The sequence below is a fragment of the Podarcis melisellensis genome, assembly GCF_964234715.1.
Source record: "Podarcis melisellensis genome assembly, chromosome: 2".
In the NCBI taxonomy this organism is placed as follows: domain Eukaryota; kingdom Metazoa; phylum Chordata; class Lepidosauria; order Squamata; family Lacertidae; genus Podarcis; species Podarcis melisellensis.
The window spans coordinates 21085516-21105181 of NC_138529.1; the positions used below are offsets into that span (position 1 = coordinate 21085516).

Consider the following 19666-nt stretch of genomic DNA (forward strand, 5'->3'; position numbering starts at 1 on the left):
GAGATCTCAGGGTCGTGGGTTTGAGCCCCACACTGGGCAAAAAGTTTCCTTCATTGCAGGGGGTTGGACTAGATCACCCTCACGGTCCCTTCCAACTCTACAATTCTATGAAAGTAGTGATGGCTGCCAGCTTGGCTGGATTTAAAAGGAGAATAAGACTATCAGTGGCTACTAGTCATGACAGGGGTTATATTTCCTTCCGTATCAGAGTAGTATTCCTCTGTTACTACAGTTTAGTCCTGCTTGCAATTTTTTCCATAGGCATCTGGTTGGCCATTATGGGAAAGAGATTGCTGGATCATTTAGACCAGGGGTCAGCAAACTTTTTAAGCAGGGGGCCAGTCCACTGTCCCTCAGACCTTGTGGGGGGCTGGACTATTTTTTTTTGGGGGGGGGAATGAACGAATTCCTATGCCCCACAAATAACCCAGAGATGCATTTTAAATAAAAGGACACATTCTACTCATGTAGAAACACACTAATTCCTGGACTGACTGTGGGCCGGATTGAGAAGGTGGTTGGGCCACATCCGGCCCCCGGGCCTTAGTTTGCCTACCCATGATTTAGACCTTTGGCCTGCTTTTATTCTCTTATCTTGCACTGCTGGATCCAACTCCTTGCTGGCTTCCTGTGGGTTACTGGTTTGTCAATAGGGTGCCTTATTTGTGTAGTAGATGTGTAGGATTTGTGTGGACGGTTGGCATGAAGATGGACTGGTGAGTTTGTCATCAGCCTCTTAACCCACGATACTTGTGATGTGGCTCTTTAAATTTAGTCTAAGGTTTTTTACTGTAGCAGTTGGCGTGCCGTGAGCGGGGGGGGGGGGGGCAGAGGGGGCAGGAAAGAGAGAGGGAAATCTGCCCACCTGCTGAGCATATATTATTTTCTCTTAGCTTCTATTTCTGCAGTGCTTTGGGGCTTTTTAACACAAACAAAATTCTTCTCTCACGCGCTGAACTTCCCTCCCTGGAAAAAAAAAGTTTCTTTTTGCATTATTTAGGAAGCCCTGATTAGCTATTTTGTGAGCAAAGGAGATCAGCATGTTGTTGTCATTCCCCCCCCCCCCCGCAAGCTTGCATGGAAGTTGAGGGATGCCGTGGAATCACGACAGCTCTCTTCACAGATCACTGTGCATTGCTGGGATGCTGCTGCTCTGTGCCTCGAGGCCTCTGGCCTTCCTGAAGAGTCCTTCAGTCTGGAGCAATCAAAATCAGTTGTCACTTCCCCCAACCAGCTTCCGCTTGGGTGGTTCCTAGCGACAGTTCGCAGTGGCGACAGCTCCTCTGATTCCGACCCTTCGGGGGGGGACGGTGCCAGTAGGTATCCGTGGTGCTTAGTACGGGCTCAGAACTATTTTGCACGTATCGTTTTTTGAGACCGGGAGAGAACTTGCAGTTTGTGGGATTCGCTCAGTCGCAAAACAAAAGGTGTTGGCATTTGCCACCGAGTGAGACGCTGCCTCTGCAAAGAGCACTTTCGGGGTCATCGTATGCCGGAGCATCAGAAAATACCCTGAAGGGCCAGCCAGATGGATTGTGGGAGCTGACATGAAACGTCAGCTAAGTCAAGGTGCTGCCTTCAGAGGAAGACTGCCTCACCTGATAAAGAACCAGGCTGTAATCTTTAGCCGCCACAACCCTGCTGAAAAGTTAGTTAACGCAGAAGAGTTTTGTCATCGGAGGTTCCAGATAGGTTTGGGGAAATATCTCTGTTCAGCCCCAGTAGACCAGATGCTCAGGAATTTTCTTAGAACAACCTTCTTAAATACAAACAATGGGTCATCATGGAAGTGCTAAGCCTTAGCAGCTAAGGTGGTATCCCACCCTACCTATCGGCTTCCATTTCTCTCTTTTCCTCAATCCTAATTAGGTGGCAAACCTGTGTCTGGCCTATACCACTTGTGACTGCTGGTGACTGCTGGTGGGGCCTCATGTGACTGCTCCTCAGTGCCAAACGCTAGACTTGTCCCTGACATGCATGTTTTCTGTGTGCAGGGAATGTCTTTGTATTGAGGTATCTCAAGGAGCCCTAAGCCAGCCTGAAGTATACTTATTAGGGGATGCTACAACTGCTTGCTAATTTCCTGTACCCAATTGTACCATTTTTTCAGACACTGAAATGAAATATCCCAGAGTGCAGAAGTAGGTAGGATTGTCATTTGACTTCCTTTTTTATCCTTTTGTACATGTCTCTTTCCCACTCCCCATATATTTAAAATTGTGCTTGTCCCAAAAGGCTCAGGGTGGAAAACTGTATCTGAGGCCTAACAAGACAAGTGTACCCTTGTTCCCAAGGCTTATAGTATAAAACTGTGCTTCACTGAGATTCCCTGCTAGTCAAAGGGCAAACCTAAGCCCAGAAGAAGGCTAAACACCAGCAGCTGGTTAGCTGAACTGCTACAATTGCTGTTATTCAGTATATAGTTAAAAAGGTAAAAGACCCCCGAACGGTTATGTCCAGTTAAAGGCAACTATGGGGTGCGACACTCATCTCACTTCGGGCTGAGGGAGCCGGCGTTTGTCCACAGACAGCTTTCCGGGTCATTTGGCCACCATGACTAAATCACTTCTGATGCAACGGAACACCGTGACAAGTGCCAGAGCACACAGGAACACTGTTTACCTTCCCACTGCAGCAGTACCTAGTTAACTTGCTTTGGAACTGGGACCAGGGACACGGGTGGCTCTGTGGTCTAAACCATTGAGCCTCTTGGGCTTGCCGAGCTGAAGGTCGGCGTTGGAATCTACGCGATGGGGTGATCTCCCGTGGCTCTGTCCCAGCTTCTGCCAACCTAGCAGTTCACAAATATATGAACACGAGTAGATAAATAGGTATTGCTGCGACGGGAAGGCAAATGGCATTTCCGTGCACTCTGCCACTTGTGCACCAGTAGCGATTTCATCATGACCCGGAAAGCTGTCTGTGGACAAATGCCTGTTCCCTCGGCCTGAAAAGCAAAATGAGCACCGCAACCCCACAGTCACCTAACCATCCAGGGGTCCTTTACTTTTTTTTATTCAGTATATACATGACAGTTAGCTATTATGGCTGTTCTCTAAGGGTCCCTAGGGATTTTAGTGCCATGGCTAGAGATCAGAGAGAAAAAACTGCGGGCACCTCCCCATACACACATGTGCACACAAAAGTACAATTCTTAATTCCACCACAATTTTGATGGAAGCATTTTTCTTTTTCCTTTTTGGAAATGCTTTAAGCAAATTGAGAATGTGAGTCAGTAGCAGACACAGGGGTGGGGGTAGGGTGGGGGTGGGGCAAAGCCTGCTGGATCAGACCAATGACCCATCTAGACTAGCATCCTGGTGGCCAGTGGGTGCCTCCAGGAAGCACTCAAGCAAGGCCTGAGCACAACAGCACCTTGCTCAACTGCAATTGGTTGACTAGCAACTGGTACTCAGAGACATTCAGCAACAGTGAATGTGGAACATCCATCATGACTAGTAACCATTGATCACTTTATCCTCCATGAATTCGTCTAATTCTCTTTTAAAGCCCCACCATACCGTGTGCTGCTGATGTGTAGTGTGCAATATATCTGCCAACTTTGCAGTGTTCTGTGCATGTGGCAGCCCCAGAACATAGCTTAAATTATGGCCTCCTTATGCCATTTAGAGGGACGTGGGTGGCGCTCTGGGTTAAACCACAGAGCCTAGGACTTGCCGATCAGAAGGTCAGCGGTTTGAATCCCCACGACAGGGTGAGCTTCCGTTGCTTGGTCCCTGCTCCTGCCAACCTGGCAGTTTGAAAGCACGTCAAAGTGCAAGTAGATAAAAAGGTACCACTCCGGAGGGAAGGTAAATGGCGTTTCCGTGCGCTGCTCTGGTTCGCCAGAAGCGGCTTAGTCATGCTGGCCACATGACCCGGAAGCTGTACAACGGCTCCCTCGGCCAATAAAGCGAGATGAGCGCCGCAACCCCAGAGTCGGCCACGACTGGACCTAATGGTCAGGGGTCCCTTTACCTTTACCTTTTATGTCATTTAATCATGCATTCTTTCATCAAACCACTTGAAATTAACGTTTACATTGCCATAGGCCGTTTGTGTAACGGAACCCTATCCTGAACCTTCTTAGCTTTTCAGAGAAGTTGTTTCTAGCTTACCTACCCTTTTGATTATTGCAGAGTCTGGAAAGCGTATTGCTATCTCCGGTGTACCTTGATGTTCTTGTTATCCTTATCGCTGGTTCATCCCTTCAATTCCTGCTAAGATGTTGATATCCCCAGGCAGGGAAATCTGCAGGAGAACAGTTTTGCATTATGTAACAAAGAGGAATAGATACATGTACAGATGCCAGTATATGTTGGCTTGAATTTCTAGTTCCCCTCTGACAGTTTTGGGCAGTGTATTATAACTAAAAACTCAAACTCAAAATGGCAAATCAAAAGACAAGGCATAGCTGTTAAATCCTGCCTTTCCAACTTAGAGGTTCCCACTGAAAGCCTGCTCAGATTAGAAAGCGTTACTGTAGGGCTTTTGAAAGACCTATGAAAGTCCACAGTGGGAGTATTCTAGATCAAGGGCAGCCTATGCCAAGAATGCTGTGTCCTTGTAGAATGAAATTAGTGCACAGAAGGTATATGGAAGAGCCTGCTCTCAGTTGATCTCAAGGGAATGTAAGAGAGTAAAGGGAAGAGTAGGTCTCTTTGGTAAGCTGGGCTGAAGCCATTAAGCCTCCAGAGGCAACAGCTTCGTAATTACTTGCACAGGTTTTGTCCTGAGAGCTAGAGAGAGGAATCTATAGCCTGGGCTTCTATAATCTGCACCCCAGAAATCCAGAGCCTGTGCCGAAAACAATTTAAATTCTGTGCTTTGCACGATTTATGCAAAACCATGTTGTACAGTCATACCTCGGGTTGAAGTAGTTTCAGGTTAAGCATTTTCGGGTTGTGCTCCGCGGTGACAAAGAAGTAATGGAGCGCGTTACTTCCGGGTTTCGCTGCATGCACAGATGCTCAAAATGACGTCGTGCGCATGCACGGAAGTGGCGAATCGTGACACGCACAGACACGGGTTGTGTTCACTTCAGGGTGCGAATGGGGCTCCAGAATGGATCCCGTTCACATCCATAGGTACCACTGTACAATATATTTACGCCGTGAGGGCAAAGACTGAAGTGAGACTACATCTGAGGTCTAAAGGATTCAAGTGGGCACGGTATATACTAATGCACACATGCCTCCCCAGGCCCCGGAAAGCCTGGCCTAGAAATTTCATGTAGGCATCTGAGATGCTGCTTACATGTTTCTAGGTTTGCTTAAGCAAAAAGAAAAGGCAGGTTCAGACTCCAGTGCAGACAGCCATCTTTATCTCTCCACTGTCTTTAGCGACATTGTAGTTTTTGTAGATCTTTACTTAATCTGTGCACGCGTAGAACTTGAATCCCTGCTTTGGTCCTTTTGGTTTGTTGCCTACCTGACTGTGAAAATAAGCTTGAGTGTGTGTGGATAGGCAATGCCTGGTGAAATAGGGAGAAGAGAAGAAGGTATCTCAGTGGTCTGGAGGTGAGGGTTCACTGGGATAAAGTTCCATGTAGCAGAACAGAGTGTGTAAAATAAGCAGATGTATGCAGAAGTGATTAATTTGCATGCTTCGTGCAGGGCACAGAATTGCGCTTTCTTGACTCAGCATTTTATTTACCTTAGCACAGAATATTCTCTCAAGTGCATGGAGCATGCATAGCCTTGGGCATGGCTCAAACCCCTGTGCTCTCAACCAGCATGAGTTGATGCTCTGCATATAAACCAGCTCAGCTGACAGCATGTGCAGCTATCAAGCAGCTTAAAAAGGTAAATGAGCCAGTATGCGAGGCACAGCTGATACCATTCTTTACTTTCTGCAGTGTCACCCTTGTTCCTAGAGTTATGTCGGAGTCAGATATGTTTGGTTTTAACACTGTGTTTTGGTTGCTTAAGCTCCCTTCCCCTGAAAATTGATCTTAAAATCAAACTAATCCCCCCCCTTTTACTTACAGTGGTACCTCGGGTTACATACGCTTCAGGTTACATACGCTTCAGGTTACAGACTCCGCTAACCCAGAAATAGTACCTCGGGTTAAGAACTTTGCTTCAGGATGAGAACAGAAATCGTGCAGCGGTGGCGCAGCAGCAACAGGAGGCCCCATTAGCTAAAGTGGTGCTTCAGGTTAAGAACAGACCTCCAGAACGAATTAAATTCTTAACCCGAAGTACCACTGTACTTAGAAACCTCTCTTTTAAAGCAATGGATATGTTCCTACCATTTAAAAAAAACACTTTTCTGCTTGAATATCTCTGTGTGTGCTTATTTATCATTGGTATATTCCAAGTCCTCCAACAGAAAACAGAACTGAAGACTGAAAATTTCAGAACATAGCTGAAGACAGGGTGGAGAAGATACAGTGGACCTTTGGGTTGCAAACGTGATCCGTGCGGGAGGCACGTTCGCAACCCGCAGCACCACGTCTGCACACACGTGGGTCGTGATTCGGTGCTTCTGCGCATGTGCAAAGCACAATTTAGTGCTTCTGTGAGTGCCAAAACCCAGAAGTAACCCATTCTGGTACTTCCAGGTTTGGCGCGGTGCGCAATCTGCAGCATCTGTAACCTGAGGTATGACTGTACTGAATTCTCAGGACCTTGCAGGCTACACTCCTGAGTTTGACCTGTGCTCCGGAAGGACCGTGTGCCACTACAACTCACTGGTCTCCAAAGCCTGGCTAGTAACCTCAGCCCTGATAGAAATGCTCTAATGGAGGCTCCTCTAGCACTGTTGTTATGTGGTGAGATGGGGCGGTTATGTGTCTTACACCACATCAGGATATTGGCACATCTTGTTCTCTCCTGGCTGGCCATAACTTCCCACAGTTTCAGAAGGGTATCCTTCTCAGGCCTGCCCAGTTGAACCTGGCCTCTTCTGCATGCAGATCGTATGCTCTGCCACTGAGCCATCAACAGCCCTTCCCTAAATCTGTGTGCACATTGGCACCTCTGCCCAAGATCCTGATATTGGCTAGAGAATACTGAGGAAAGTTAGGGCAGTATGGTCTGCTCTAAGAGGAGAAAAATGCTTAAGAGTGTGATGAATATTGACAGAAACTCGCCTGCAGTTCCCTGCACAAATGGTCAGTTTAGAAGGACCCTCAAGACTTCGACCTAGTTGTCTCCAGAAGCATGCTTTTTCCAAGGCCTTCTGTTTCATTAGTGTAATTTTTGCGCCACCAGCTCTCCGTATATCACGGCAGAGAATGATGTTGACGGATAAAATGTGCCAAATCCTAACATTTGTTTGTAATATCGAAGAAAATTAAGGGTGTGCAGAAGGGCAGATTGTTAATACGAGGCAGAGAGGGCATATGAGTGAAATGACAGTGTCCTCATCAGCGTTTGGATTTTACGGCTGTAAAAATAGCCTGTCCCACCTGGGGAAGGGGGAGCAAGGAATATCTTTCTTCTCCCCACCCCTTAACCTGACATGTATGTTTCATGCTGTTCCCCTGGGTGAGGCAGTTGCTTTCATCTTTGAAGATCTGCCTCCCAAAAAAGTGAGGATTTATAAACCAGATCAAACGCATCACATCAGTTAGAAATAGATCAGAAGCTGCATCTACACGTGGGATCACTAGGATGACTCTTCTCCCATGGGGCTACCTCTCTTCGGTACACAACTCTCCTTTCTTTCTCTTTCTCTCTCTCTCTCTCTCTCTCTCTCTCTCTCTCTCTCTCTCTCTCCCTCCAACCCAGTAAACAAATGCATTTGGAATTTGCATTCAGCAGACCCAATTCTACAGAATTTTCTCACCTCCCCTCCTCCCCAGGATATTTGGAGAGCAGACTGTCAGAATTTAGTTCCCTGTTTTTATATAGGCAATTTAAAGATTGAAAGGGTCTTCTTGCCCATAGAGGAAATGCGGTTTTAAGTGAAGCACAACTTAACAGCACAGCTTAAATGAGAAAGTACTCTTTTGATTAGGTATGACAATGGGCTTCCTTTAAAACAAACAGTACCAGGCGTTGTGTGTGTAGCTCAGAAATAGATGCACGGCTGGCCAGGATTGTGTTACGGAGTCAGTGGCTCTTCCAAATAGGGACCCTATAGATGTCCTAGACCTTCTTTGCTGTTAAAAACTCCCTGTCAGTAGGGAACAGATTCCTAGTGTGGGGTAACTCATATGCTGTACGTCAGGTGTGGGGAGTGCCAGTTTCTCCCCTGAGGGCCACTTTCCCTATGAAGTAATTTGTTGTGGGCCGAATGCCACCTGCCCCATTGCTCCACGTGCCTGAACACTCAGTGGTATTACCATTGTACGGTTGACTTGTAGCAGAAGCCCAGAACCCCACTTTGCAGAATGAACAGGAGGGCTCCGAAACTCTGCAGAGCTGGCTTATCGCACTTGGACCCTGTTAAGTCCAGATACAAGAATTACCTAATTGCACCACTGCATCCATTAATTTTCTTACACACACCCCCCTTCCTCCTCTAAGTGGGATTATTCCTGGAATTGTACTGTGCTTCCCGTGTGCTCTCTGTGTCTCAGAAGCACAGAATGAGAATAAGGTTATATATCCAGGAAGGCTGCTCCTCGTTCTGCTGAAGAGAAGGCAGCGGAACACTTGCCATTGTGAGTATGGCAAATTGGATTGAAGACCCCTGATCATGACTCCTCAGTTTGGAATTAGAAAGGCACTAAGCCATTCCAGAAATTACTTTTTCAGTAGCACACAATTCAGTTCAGTTTCCGACAGACACCAGCTGGCTTAAGAATTTCACTTAGAAGGCTTGTTGAAAGAGGAATGTCAAAAGGGCAATAGAGAAGGTCCCTTGCGTTATATAAAATGGCAGGGAGTTCCAAAAGGACATCTCCATTCCTAAAAACTTTCCTAGTTCAGTTTCTCTGTTTGTCTCGGTTGAGTCAAGAGGCAGAACATTACCCCCCCCCCTTTCGTTCTCAGTGCATTGTGTAGGGCTATTGATCTTCACAGTTGTATTTGACATTGCACAGGCTCTGTGAGACGTCTTCCACCTTCCCCCCGCCAGCCTCTTTTTCCTTTATTTGGTGAACCTTTTGCTTTTCTAGCCACTTCCCAGAAGTGTTTTGTTTTGTTTTTCATCAGGCTGCTAGTTTTCATGGTTCTGGTCTCTTTCTCTTTCCTTCGCCCCTCCCTCCCTTCCCCCCTCCCGATCCATGATCTTCTTGCACCTGGGGCTGGGCTGAAGGACTGCAATATCAGCCAGTATGTTGTAAAAACCATGAGCTGTTTTATTTCACCACCACCACCACCATTTACTCTGAAGAGCCTAAGGATGTGCTGTACAGTGGTACCTCGGGTTACATACGCTTCAGGTTACAGACTCAGCTAACCCAGAAACAACCCAAGGTAACCAGCTAACCCCAAGGTACCACTGTATTAGTTTTGAGATCTGTCACTTCATAGGTAATTGGGAACTAAGCCAGATCAAACTCATCAGCTGAGACTCCACTGTCTCCACTTGCTGGTAGTGGCTCTCCAGAACTTCAGAGAGCAGGGACATTCCCAGTCCTTACCTGGAGAAGCTGGAAACTTCTGCATTTAAAACAGATGCCCTACCATTGCGCTTCAGCCCTTCCCAAATATGTTGCGTGGACAGGGAACTTTAAAGAGTTCTGAATTCTGCCTCTTTTGTGCCATTTCTTCACCTTGATGATTCCATTTCTCTGTGTGTAAATTCAGATCCATGCTGGTCTCTCACAAAGTGTTAAGGTAAAGGTGAAGGGACCCCTGACCATTCGGTCCAGTCGTGGCCGACTCTGGGGTTGCGGCCCTCATCTCGCTTTATTGGCCGAGGGAGCCGACGTACAGCTTCCAGGTCATGTGGCCAGCATGACTAAGCCGCTTCTGGTGAACCAGAGCAGCGCACGGAAACGCCGTTTACCTTCCTGCTGGAGTGGTACCTATTTATCTACTTGCACTTTGATGTGCTTTTGAACTGCTAGGTTGGCAGGAGCAGGGACCGAGCAATGGGAGCTCACTCCATTGTGGGGATTCGAACTGCCGACCTTCTGATCGGCAAGTCCTAGGCTCTGTGGTTTAACCCACAACGCCACCCGCGTCCCTGACACAAAGTGTTAGTGCTGACCTTTAAACACCTAAATGGCCAGTATACCTGAAGGAGTGTCTCCACCCCCATTGTTCACTGAGGTCCAGCTCCGAGGGCTACTGGTGGTTCTCTCACTGCGAGAAGTGAGGTTACAGGGAACCAGGCAGAGTGCCTTCTCGGTAGTGGCACCCACCCTGTGGAACGCCCTCCCATCAGGAAATAAACAACTATCTGACTTTTAGAAGACATATGAAGGCAGCCCTGTTTAGGGAAGTTTTTAATGTTTGGTGTCTTATCGTGTTTTAATATTCTGTTGGGAGCCGCCCAGAATGGTTGGGGAAACCTTACCAGATGGGTGGGGTATAAATAATGAATTGTTATTATTTTATTATTACTACTGTATAACATGCCAGCCTTGCAAAAAGTTTTATTGCTTATGTGCAGGGGTTCAACGTGAAGAATTTCCAGCAAGTAGGCACTGCCTGTTGCCCAGACTTTACTTCTTGGGGAAACTTGCCAAAGGTTGAAACATTGCTCCAATTCACCAAATCGTTTTTTTTCAACTGCACAAAATGTTGCCCGCTAATGGCTTCATGTACCAGAGCTGTTGCGGCTGTGTTGCATGGGCGCTGTGAATGGTATCTAGTGGCTGCTACAATTGTACAAATTGTCATCTGGCTGTAGTGGGGAGTCCATGAAAAGATAAACAGCATTTCAAAGAGAAAACCAAAAGCAGCCCTCTTGGCCCATAGGAAGAAAATCCAAAATTCATATCAGGGCAAAACCTTTATTAAACCAACAAGAGCAATAGAATCAAAAACTTGCACGCTGTTTTGTGGCATTTTGATTAGCCTAATAAAGGTATTGTATCTAGTATAGATTTTGACATTATTGCAAATGTGTGTCTGTCAATTGGCAAAGAATGCTCACTCACCAGGAGAACGTTAAGCAAAATAACTGCTTTGGCAATGTCTTATAGAAAGATAGCATATAAATTAATTAAATTTGCTAGCTTGCTCCAAGCCTAAAATAAACATGCAAGTCTGTCTTGTTACAGCATTCATGAATATTTAGCTCTGCAACATGGTTTTCAGAGTACACCACGTGAAGAAGAAAAGTAGCTAGCTTGAGTATATTCAGTGATACATTGTTATAAATTCACGTAGTCTGACGCAGTAGAAATATATTTTAAAAATTAAAAAATTGTCCAGTAGCACCTTAGAGACCAACTAAGTTTCTTCTTGGTATGAGCTTTCGTGTGCATGCAAAGCTCATACCAAGAACAAACTTGGTCTCTAAGGTGCTACTGGACATATTTTTAAAATATATATATATATATATATTTCTATTGTTATAAATGTCTTTATTTTCCCTTCACCATTGAATACTACAATCACCAAGATTAGAGGTGGTTTCCAGGTGTTTTCTTGTTAATATATTTATTGATACTTACTCAAAAATATACAAAAATTCATACCTGTTATAAAATATATATAAGGATATATAAAATATATATAAAAATTCATATCTTTTTATAATATATTGAAATCAAACAGATACTTAATCTAAAAAACAACAGAGGCAGAAAAAAAGAAAAGAAAAATGAAGAGAAACAAAAGAGAAAAGGATAAGGAAAGATAAAAAGACTTCCACTTTTCTGTCCTGCAGCTAAATATAGTATTCACTCATTAACATCCAGCCATTCTACTGACGAGTATTTTTTTCAATCTTCAAATCCAAATATTACATGTTCATTTTCTCTTTCATGCAAAAAGCCCATAGGAAATTTCCAATCCTTAATAAATTTCAGTAATTATTTTTCTCTAATTAAACACATTAACTTTGCCATCTTAGCCAAGTCCAATAGTTTTATCAGCCATTCCTCTGTAGTGGGTCAGATTATATCTTTCCATCTCTGTGCATATAACAATCTCGCCATTAACTTATTTCATTATAGAAATCGGGCACCTGTCTGGCTTCTAATTCAGACTCTGACAATCACTTCCTCTTTGCTTTTTTTCCGGGGGTGGGGGGCAACTCTTCTTTTAGCAATGATTTCCAATTGATCCATCAGTGAGGACTCCTGATGCTCCGCTAAAGCCCCTTTACTCCCTAAATAGTAACATTCAGATATGTAAAGGGGGAAAAACAGAATGAGGGCAGTTATATCAGTCGTCCTTGAATTACTGTCGTAAAGCTCCCATTTTGGAGTGCCTTCAGTGACTAGGGTCTAATGAGGATGTTCAGATCTGATCTGAGTCCCTTACCAGAAAACTGGGGGAGGGGGGGAAACCCACATATATTTGATCTTGGCAGCGATGATCATAGAAATGGCGATTGGAGAGAGGAGGACTTCTTTCAGCAGGAAATCATCTGAAAGATGCCCCTTTTCCTTTAGCATCTCAAGGCAGGCACAGTTGCAAAGACAGACAACTGAACCGTTTGCGAATTTGGTGGCTGTTTTTTTTGTTTGTGCCTGTCTCCTTTCGTTCCTACAGCTGCAGGCAGGCTGTCAGTGCTTGCTGGTTCTTGCTGACCCAAAGGTTGCTGTGGTGGTTCGAGAAAGATGCGAGTTTTATGACTGGACCCTTTTACGTTTCCCTTTCCATTTCAGTCTCCTCCCCCACCGTCGGAAAGCCCTACAAATGTAATTATTGTGGCCGCAGCTACAAGCAGCAAAGCACGTTGGAAGAGCACAAGGAACGCTGCCACAACTACCTGCAGAGTCTTAACACTGAACCACAGTCGCTGGCTGGCCAGCAAGGTAAGTCTGGACCTGCCTGGCTGGGACAGGCGAGCTTGAGGGGCAGTGTTGTCGGTCACTTAGGATGGCTTTACGCACAGCAATTTTTGCAAGTATCCAAACCGGCTAGCAGGGTCTATGTGGGTGGAACAGTCCAAATCGTCTTCTGCAATGCAAAATGCCTTCCCTAGCTGGTACTTCCTCTTTGAGGTGGTTCCCCTCCACTGCATGGAATTTCCATCTAAAGGCAGATTTAGTTACTGTTGCCATCATCATTATTATTTGCTTCATTTATGAATCACTTAGCACAAGGCATCCTGCCATCTGTTTCAGCAGCAGGCACTAGTTAGGTAATGAGGGCTAGAATCCCATATCTAGTCCGGGTGAAAATTTGGGTTTAGTGTCTAGAACATGTAGGACCTGGTAGTCAGAGAAACCATGGCCTTGAAGGACGGAGTCTAAATGGGTTCAGTGATCAGGCTGGTCACTGAGATCCAGCTCTGAGGACCTTCTGGCAGTTCCCTCATTGTGAGAAGTGAAGGTAGAGGGAATTAGGCAGGGGGACTTCTCGGTAGTAGCACCCGCTGTGGAACGCCCTCCCATCAGATGTCAAGGAGATGAGTAACTATATAACCTTTGGAAGACATCTGAAGGCGACACAAGATTTACCCACCTGGGAAGAATGGCAGTTGAAGTTGATGGACTACATGGAATTGGCGGAAATGACTGGCAGAATCCGAGACCAGGGAGAAGAGTTGGTGGAAGAAGATTGGAAGAAATTTAAAGATTACCTACAGAAATATTGTAAAATTAATGAATGTTAGAAAAGATGCTGGAATGAAAGTACATGGCTTTAGCAGAAATGCTATAAAGAATTAAGTACAATGGATTGTAAATGGATTAAAGGAAAAAATAAGGTTAGAATGTGTTAAGATAAATTATAGGACAGAAAATTGAGGAAGATGGAAAGGATTTGCTGAAACAATTAATTGAAGTGGAATACAAAAAAGGGAGGTGTGAGGAGGTCGCTGAAACAAGTAAATGAAAGATAATAATATTGAAAGTATGGGATGTGTTTTTAATTGTTTTTGTTTTATTTTGTTATGTTATGTATATGTAGTGTCTTTGTTTTTGTATTGTATTGTATTGCTTTGTTATGTTTAATTCTTTTTCTTTTCTTTTTGTAACTTTTAAATTAATAAATATTATTTTTTTAAAAAATAGAAGACATCTGAAGGCAGCCCTGTATAGGGGAGTTTTTTAACGTGTAATGTTTTATTATGTTTTTATATATGTTGGAAGCCGCCCAGAGTGGCTGGGGCAGCCTAGTCAGATAGGTGGGGTACAAACAATAAAGTTGTTGTTGTAATAGTAGGTGGGCTACAAATAATAAAGTTGTTGTTATCATGGGCCTGGGGAACAGGATCTAAATTGGACGGACTAAATTTAGCATTGGGAGTCTGTTCCATCCTTGCCGATTTTGCTGTGTGACTTTTCCTTCCTCGGCAAATCACTGAACCATCAGCATCTACTGTTTTCACAATATAGGCCTTCCAAAGGTTGAGGCAGAAACGCTCTAGGGAGCCAAACGTCACACCTGCTTTTGTTTCCTTGCCAGGTGACGAGATGCGAGATTTGGAGATGGTGCCGGACTCCATGCTTCACTCCTCAGCCGACCGGCCAACCTTCATTGACCGACTGGCAAACAGCATCACCAAACGAAAACGCTCCACACCTCAGAAATTTGTGGGTAAGGAGCTTCCCCTGGATTCCTGGAAGTGGACTAAAGGTAGTGGCAGGACAACGGCGCTGTTGACCACCGACAGTTGTGTTATTTATTGTCTTGGGTGTTTCCCTGTGGGCCATCAGATCTTGCATTCACAGCCCCGCCAGCTTTTATCATCCCTCTCCATGCTGGATTGCAAAAACAAAAGGTGGTTGGGTAGGGCATCTCTCAGCAAGTAGCAAGATGGCAGCTACCACTAGACTGGGATTGACAGCCAGTTATGCTCTCTGGAATAGCTGCCGTTAGTGGGATTTGGCTTCAAGTCTGGCCCAGAACTAAACTACAAGGTGGTAGACACACTAGATTAATTTGGCTGTTGTGGGAGTTGTTTTCTTCTTTTTTCATGGTATAATTTAATTGTATTCATGTTATTGAATGTGTTGTAAGAGACCTTCAGGTAACACGTCACTGATAAGTCTAATAGTAGTAGTAGTAATAAACAACTAATAGGTGCAAAACGGAGTCACAAACTCAAGAAGCAAGTTCAAATTGAGCCTTCCCCCTGCTTCTTACATGAAGTATTCCTTGCCTCCAGTCAAGTGCAGACTCAGATCTATGTGCTGCAGAGAAGAGGAAGGCCTCATGCACCCACTTCCTTGCCCAGCTGTTGCACAACAGCCCTGCAGTGCTACCAGCTGAGTCTTTTAATCCGGTAGTTGCTTCCAGCACCCTCTTGCAGACCAGAGGGAAACAGGAAAGCACAAAAGCCCATTCCTTTTTAAACAGGCTTAGCCAGCACACCCTACACTTTTCCATTCAGCCAGCACACAACTTGCTGAGGAAAGCAAGCCTTGCTTTCAGCTGCTTCATCCAAGCTTAGAGATCAAAGAAAGGTTGTTCATTTCCCAGGCAGACCCCCCTCAACTTCCCTATGGCCGGGAACCCTGAGACCAACACTCCTTGTAGTTTCCAGACCACTCCCTTATAACTTCCGTAGAATGTAAAGGCAGCCCACGTTGCCTGAGTCTCTCCCAGAGCTCGGAAGGACATGCTAGTCTCTTACAACTCTGATCCTAAACTTCCGGCAATGTAAATTCCAGTTGTCTAGACACGTGGGAGTTCTAGAATCCTGTGGTTGGCAATTGCACACACGGTTAAATTGTGAAACCTTATTAGAAATAAAAGGTGGGGGGAAATTGGCAGACGGTAAGATCAGAATACAAAATAAGCCAGAGAGCACTGTGGGCCTGAAACTGGACTAATCCCAGCCCCAGCCCCTACGATATAATATTTCTAGTCTGTTTATGAGTAGACAGCAAGGATGGTTAGCTTCCTGGTGGTATAGAAGACCCAATCTGGACCCCGATGGTAGAGGGACCCCTCCCCCAACTACAGGAGCTGCTCAGCTTTTTAAAGGTTCTCTCCCCTCTGGTTCTTTTGAAGGAAGGATCTCTGGCTCTTTCTGACCAATGAGAGCCAGTTGCTCAGGTTGGTCATGTCTCTCAGGTTCTCTTGTTGCATTTGAAATGGACAAGAGGGGGCAATGTACAAGAATTGGCAGGGGCAAGAGATTAATGCCCTTCATGTGCGGCAATAGCTGCATCCAGAGATTTCTTTGCAAGATTTCTTGTCCATGTGCTGTGCTCTTATTTGACTTCCATCCCTAACAGGCTCATCGTATTGACTATAGAGGGAACTTGTCTTTTGATACCTCTCATCCTTTGCCTTAGGAGAGAAGCAGATGCGGTTTGGCCTCTCCGACATGGCATTTGACGTCAGCTCCGGCTTCGAGAAGGACGTGGAGATGGTGGCGGCCCACCATCCCATGGACACGAGCTTTGGCGGATCCCTGTCCTTCATGGGAGCAGAACACTTGCGCCCTCTCAGAATCCCGCCGACCAACTGCATCTCCGAGATCACCCCCGTCATCAGTTCCGTCTACACGCAGATTCAGCCCCTCCCGGGCAGGCTGGAAATAGCAGGAAGCCGGGAAGCTGCGGAAGGCCACGAGGACCTTCCCGACGGGACGCAGATTGTGTACCGGGCATCTCGGGAGCCCAGCATGGTGTCACCTAGCAACGGCTGCCAGGATTCCACAGACACTGAGAGCATCCATGAGGAGAGGGGCTCACAGCAGCCGCTGCTGTCCGTCATTGGGAACTGCACCAGCAGCCGGCAGAGTCCAGCCTACGCCAAAGAGGACCCGAAAGTACAAGAGGGCATCATTCCCACCACTACTCGGTCAACTCCCAGCTCAGCCAAAGAAGCCCTGCGTGTGGTGAATGATGAAGGGGAACAGATAAAAGCCTTCAAATGCGAGCACTGCCGAATCTTGTTCCTGGACCACGTCATGTTCACTATCCACATGGGCTGCCACGGCTTCAGAGACCCTTTCGAATGCAACATCTGCGGCTATCACAGCCAAGACCGGTACGAGTTCTCCTCCCACATAGTGAGAGGGGAGCATAAAGTCGGCTAGTCCTAAACTCTCTCCCCTCTCTCCCCACCTTCCCTAAATCTCCCTCCCCATCTTTCGTGCCCCATCCTCGTCGGGTATGGAGCCGTTCATTTCTTTTGTACTCCGTTGCACTGACTTTGGCTAAAAAAGAGAAATGTTCTAAAAAAATAAAATAAAAACCCTAACTTAAAAAAAAAAATCCAACAAACTTGAGATGGGGAGGAGCTCATAACATTTGCATTTTCTACGCTGTGTTATTTAAATACTGTTTATTGATTTTAAAGTTCTCTTGTGCTTTTGATTCTCTTCCACTCATAGTTGTTATTTATTAATTTCATTTCTCTATTTTGTTGTCATGTAAGCCTTTTCTTTATGTCATTTTGCCAGGGGCTTCCTCCATTTTGAGGGACACGACACACACCTCTGGTACACATCAGCAAGATATTAGTGTCTTTCATGTCTGTCCCTCCTTCCTCCTCCATTCAAAGTTTATTTGGGCTTCTTTTGGTGAATTTCAGTTCAGGTATCTCTTGTCAAGCCACCATGTTAGACGTTAAGAACCTCAGATCAGGTGCTAATATACTCTTGTAGAACTTCGCCCTTTCAAAGGGGCTAGGAAAGCCACGATTTGAGTTACACTTAGATGGTGATGTCAGGAAGAACTGTGTGTTCCCTCTTTTTGGGGTGTCTGTGAAACACAGCATAGGAAGGTATCCTACTAGGAACTCTGTGGTCCCGCGAACTCTATACCTCTATGCTTCTGCTTTATGACAGCTTTGTGTCTCTTCTTTTGGGGCACAGAAAAGGTGGCGAATTCTGCATCTGGTGAAAATGAAGGAGCCGCAGCGCCAACTAGTCTGAAGGAAGGTGGCAAGCGTTTGTGTACAAAGTTTGCCAGGGTGCTGCTTTTGCAAGCTCAATTGAAGATCAGCATTAGGAAAGCAAATGCTTCCCCCCCCCCCCCCAGGATACAAGGAAGGAAAGGGCATGTTCTGCATCCTAGCTGTTAAGAATCTGGGATGCCCTCCTTCAAAAGGATGTGCTTGGTGTCCGTGTTGTTCAGCGTGACCTTCTCTTCAGGAGGGTTGCTTGAGCGAACATCCTCTGAGCTTCCTTCTGCCGGCTCTTAAAGAGTCTTTTTTTTTTAGTGGAAGTTTTAGAAGGTGTGAGCCTCAACCCTTAGGTGAGTGTATGTCACCGACCTCTCTCTCCAAAAGCATGCAACTTCCTTAGGGTGAATAAATAAACATGACCCTGTTGGATGTGATTCCTAGGAGACATAATCAAGGGACTTTCAGTGGAAGGCAGGAAACAAGATAGCAAAAGCTTCTGTGGCTTTTAGTAACCTCCCTTGCAACTACTAGAGTCGGGTTCTGAAGCCTTGTCGCTTCTTGCTGCTGTTCTGGTGCCTGACTTCTGCCTCTCTCCAGTCAGTTGCCCAGGAATTGGTTATCACAAAGTAGCTTGGGGTTTGACTCCTTTCCCAGCAGGAAGGGCTGCCTTGTTTTTGCACAGATCAGTCAAAAACCTTAGTGATCCGTGTTCAGAAAGCATATGGGGGTTTTTTGGACTCCATTAGCAAACTCTTGACAGCAGCAGCCGTGAAGGTGGAAGGTCCTTGTCTTGTAAAGCTACATAAAAGCACACAGTGGCATGGACAAAATTGTGTAGAGTAACTTCCAGTAACCTGCCTGCCCAATATCTACACAGTAGCCAGAGTCTCCCATTTTCTCACAGGTACGTGATCAGTGGTGCCAAAGAGGGCCATTGGTGTTCTGCAATGCAGATCCCGCCGAAAAAACCTTGCTTTGTGTACTTTAGTGTCTTAAAAGCCTTGATCACCACGAAGGGCTGAAACCTCTAATTCTGTAGTTTGGTTGAAGATGCGTTTCTGTTAGTGGACTGTAGGCAGGATTTGTTACTCCACGTCAGGCTTATGCAGTCATTCCTACCAGCCCAAGCAGAAATTCTGTTTATCCTTGCTTTTAAGAGTGTAATCGCCAAATGTAAAGGCTTGGGGGTTGAGTCCTCCAACTATTGTTGTCCTTCGTCTCAGCACCTTGACCTGCTAGAAGCACCTTGCCTGACAGAAAGAGATGGGAGGTAAGGGTAAAATTGTATCTCTAGTCTTAGGACACAGCAAGGGGAGAAGGCTTGTGGTTTTAGATAAATGCCCATGATGCATAAAAAATAACTTGCTCAACAGCAGCTCAGCAAACTGCTTCCTTGTGGGATAAACCAAAGGCTGTTCTTTTTCTACTTATAGAAACACCTCAAGTTGCAACGTTTTGTTCGGTTTTGCCCTTTTGTTATTAGACTGCTTTTTTGAGATGTGAAATGCTAAATTTTCCGAGCTGTCGCCACCCCTTGCAAGGCCGGACAGATTTGCTTAACTGGAAAGGCCTTGACAAATGAGATGTTCCGGGGGATTCCTCTAGAAGATGGGAAGGTGAGAACCTTCCTTCAAATAGTTGCACTCCACTGTTCTGCCACACTTTCTAAAGCTCTTAACTTTTCTGGTACAAAGTCACTTTCCCCTTCTGCCTTGTCACTTGGGTTCAGCATACGAATTGTATCTTACAGGTTCAGAAGGCATTTTGAGCTGGTTCCGGCAGATGTGTATTTTGTGGCTTCAAGCAGAGGGAATAGAATATTAAAATTCTTGTCA

General features: G+C 45.5%; 1 protein-coding gene across 7 annotated transcripts in view; it reads left to right on the forward strand.

Annotated features, from left to right (window-relative positions):
• Positions 1-17230, forward strand: part of IKZF4 (IKAROS family zinc finger 4) — a 63081-nt gene extending 45851 nt beyond the window's left edge. For 6 of the 7 annotated variants that reach the window (XM_081898717.1, XM_081898715.1, XM_081898712.1 and 3 more), the window contains 3 exons: positions 12686-12835; positions 14433-14603; positions 16271-17230. In XM_081898717.1, the coding sequence (XP_081754843.1) occupies positions 12686-12835; positions 14433-14603; positions 16271-17019 (1070 nt within the window). In that variant the 3' untranslated portion in view covers positions 17020-17230. The remainder of the gene's footprint in view (positions 1-12685; positions 12836-14432; positions 14604-16270) is intronic. The other variant, XM_081898714.1, reaches the window with a different exon arrangement.
• Positions 17231-19666: the final 2436 nt, after the last annotated feature.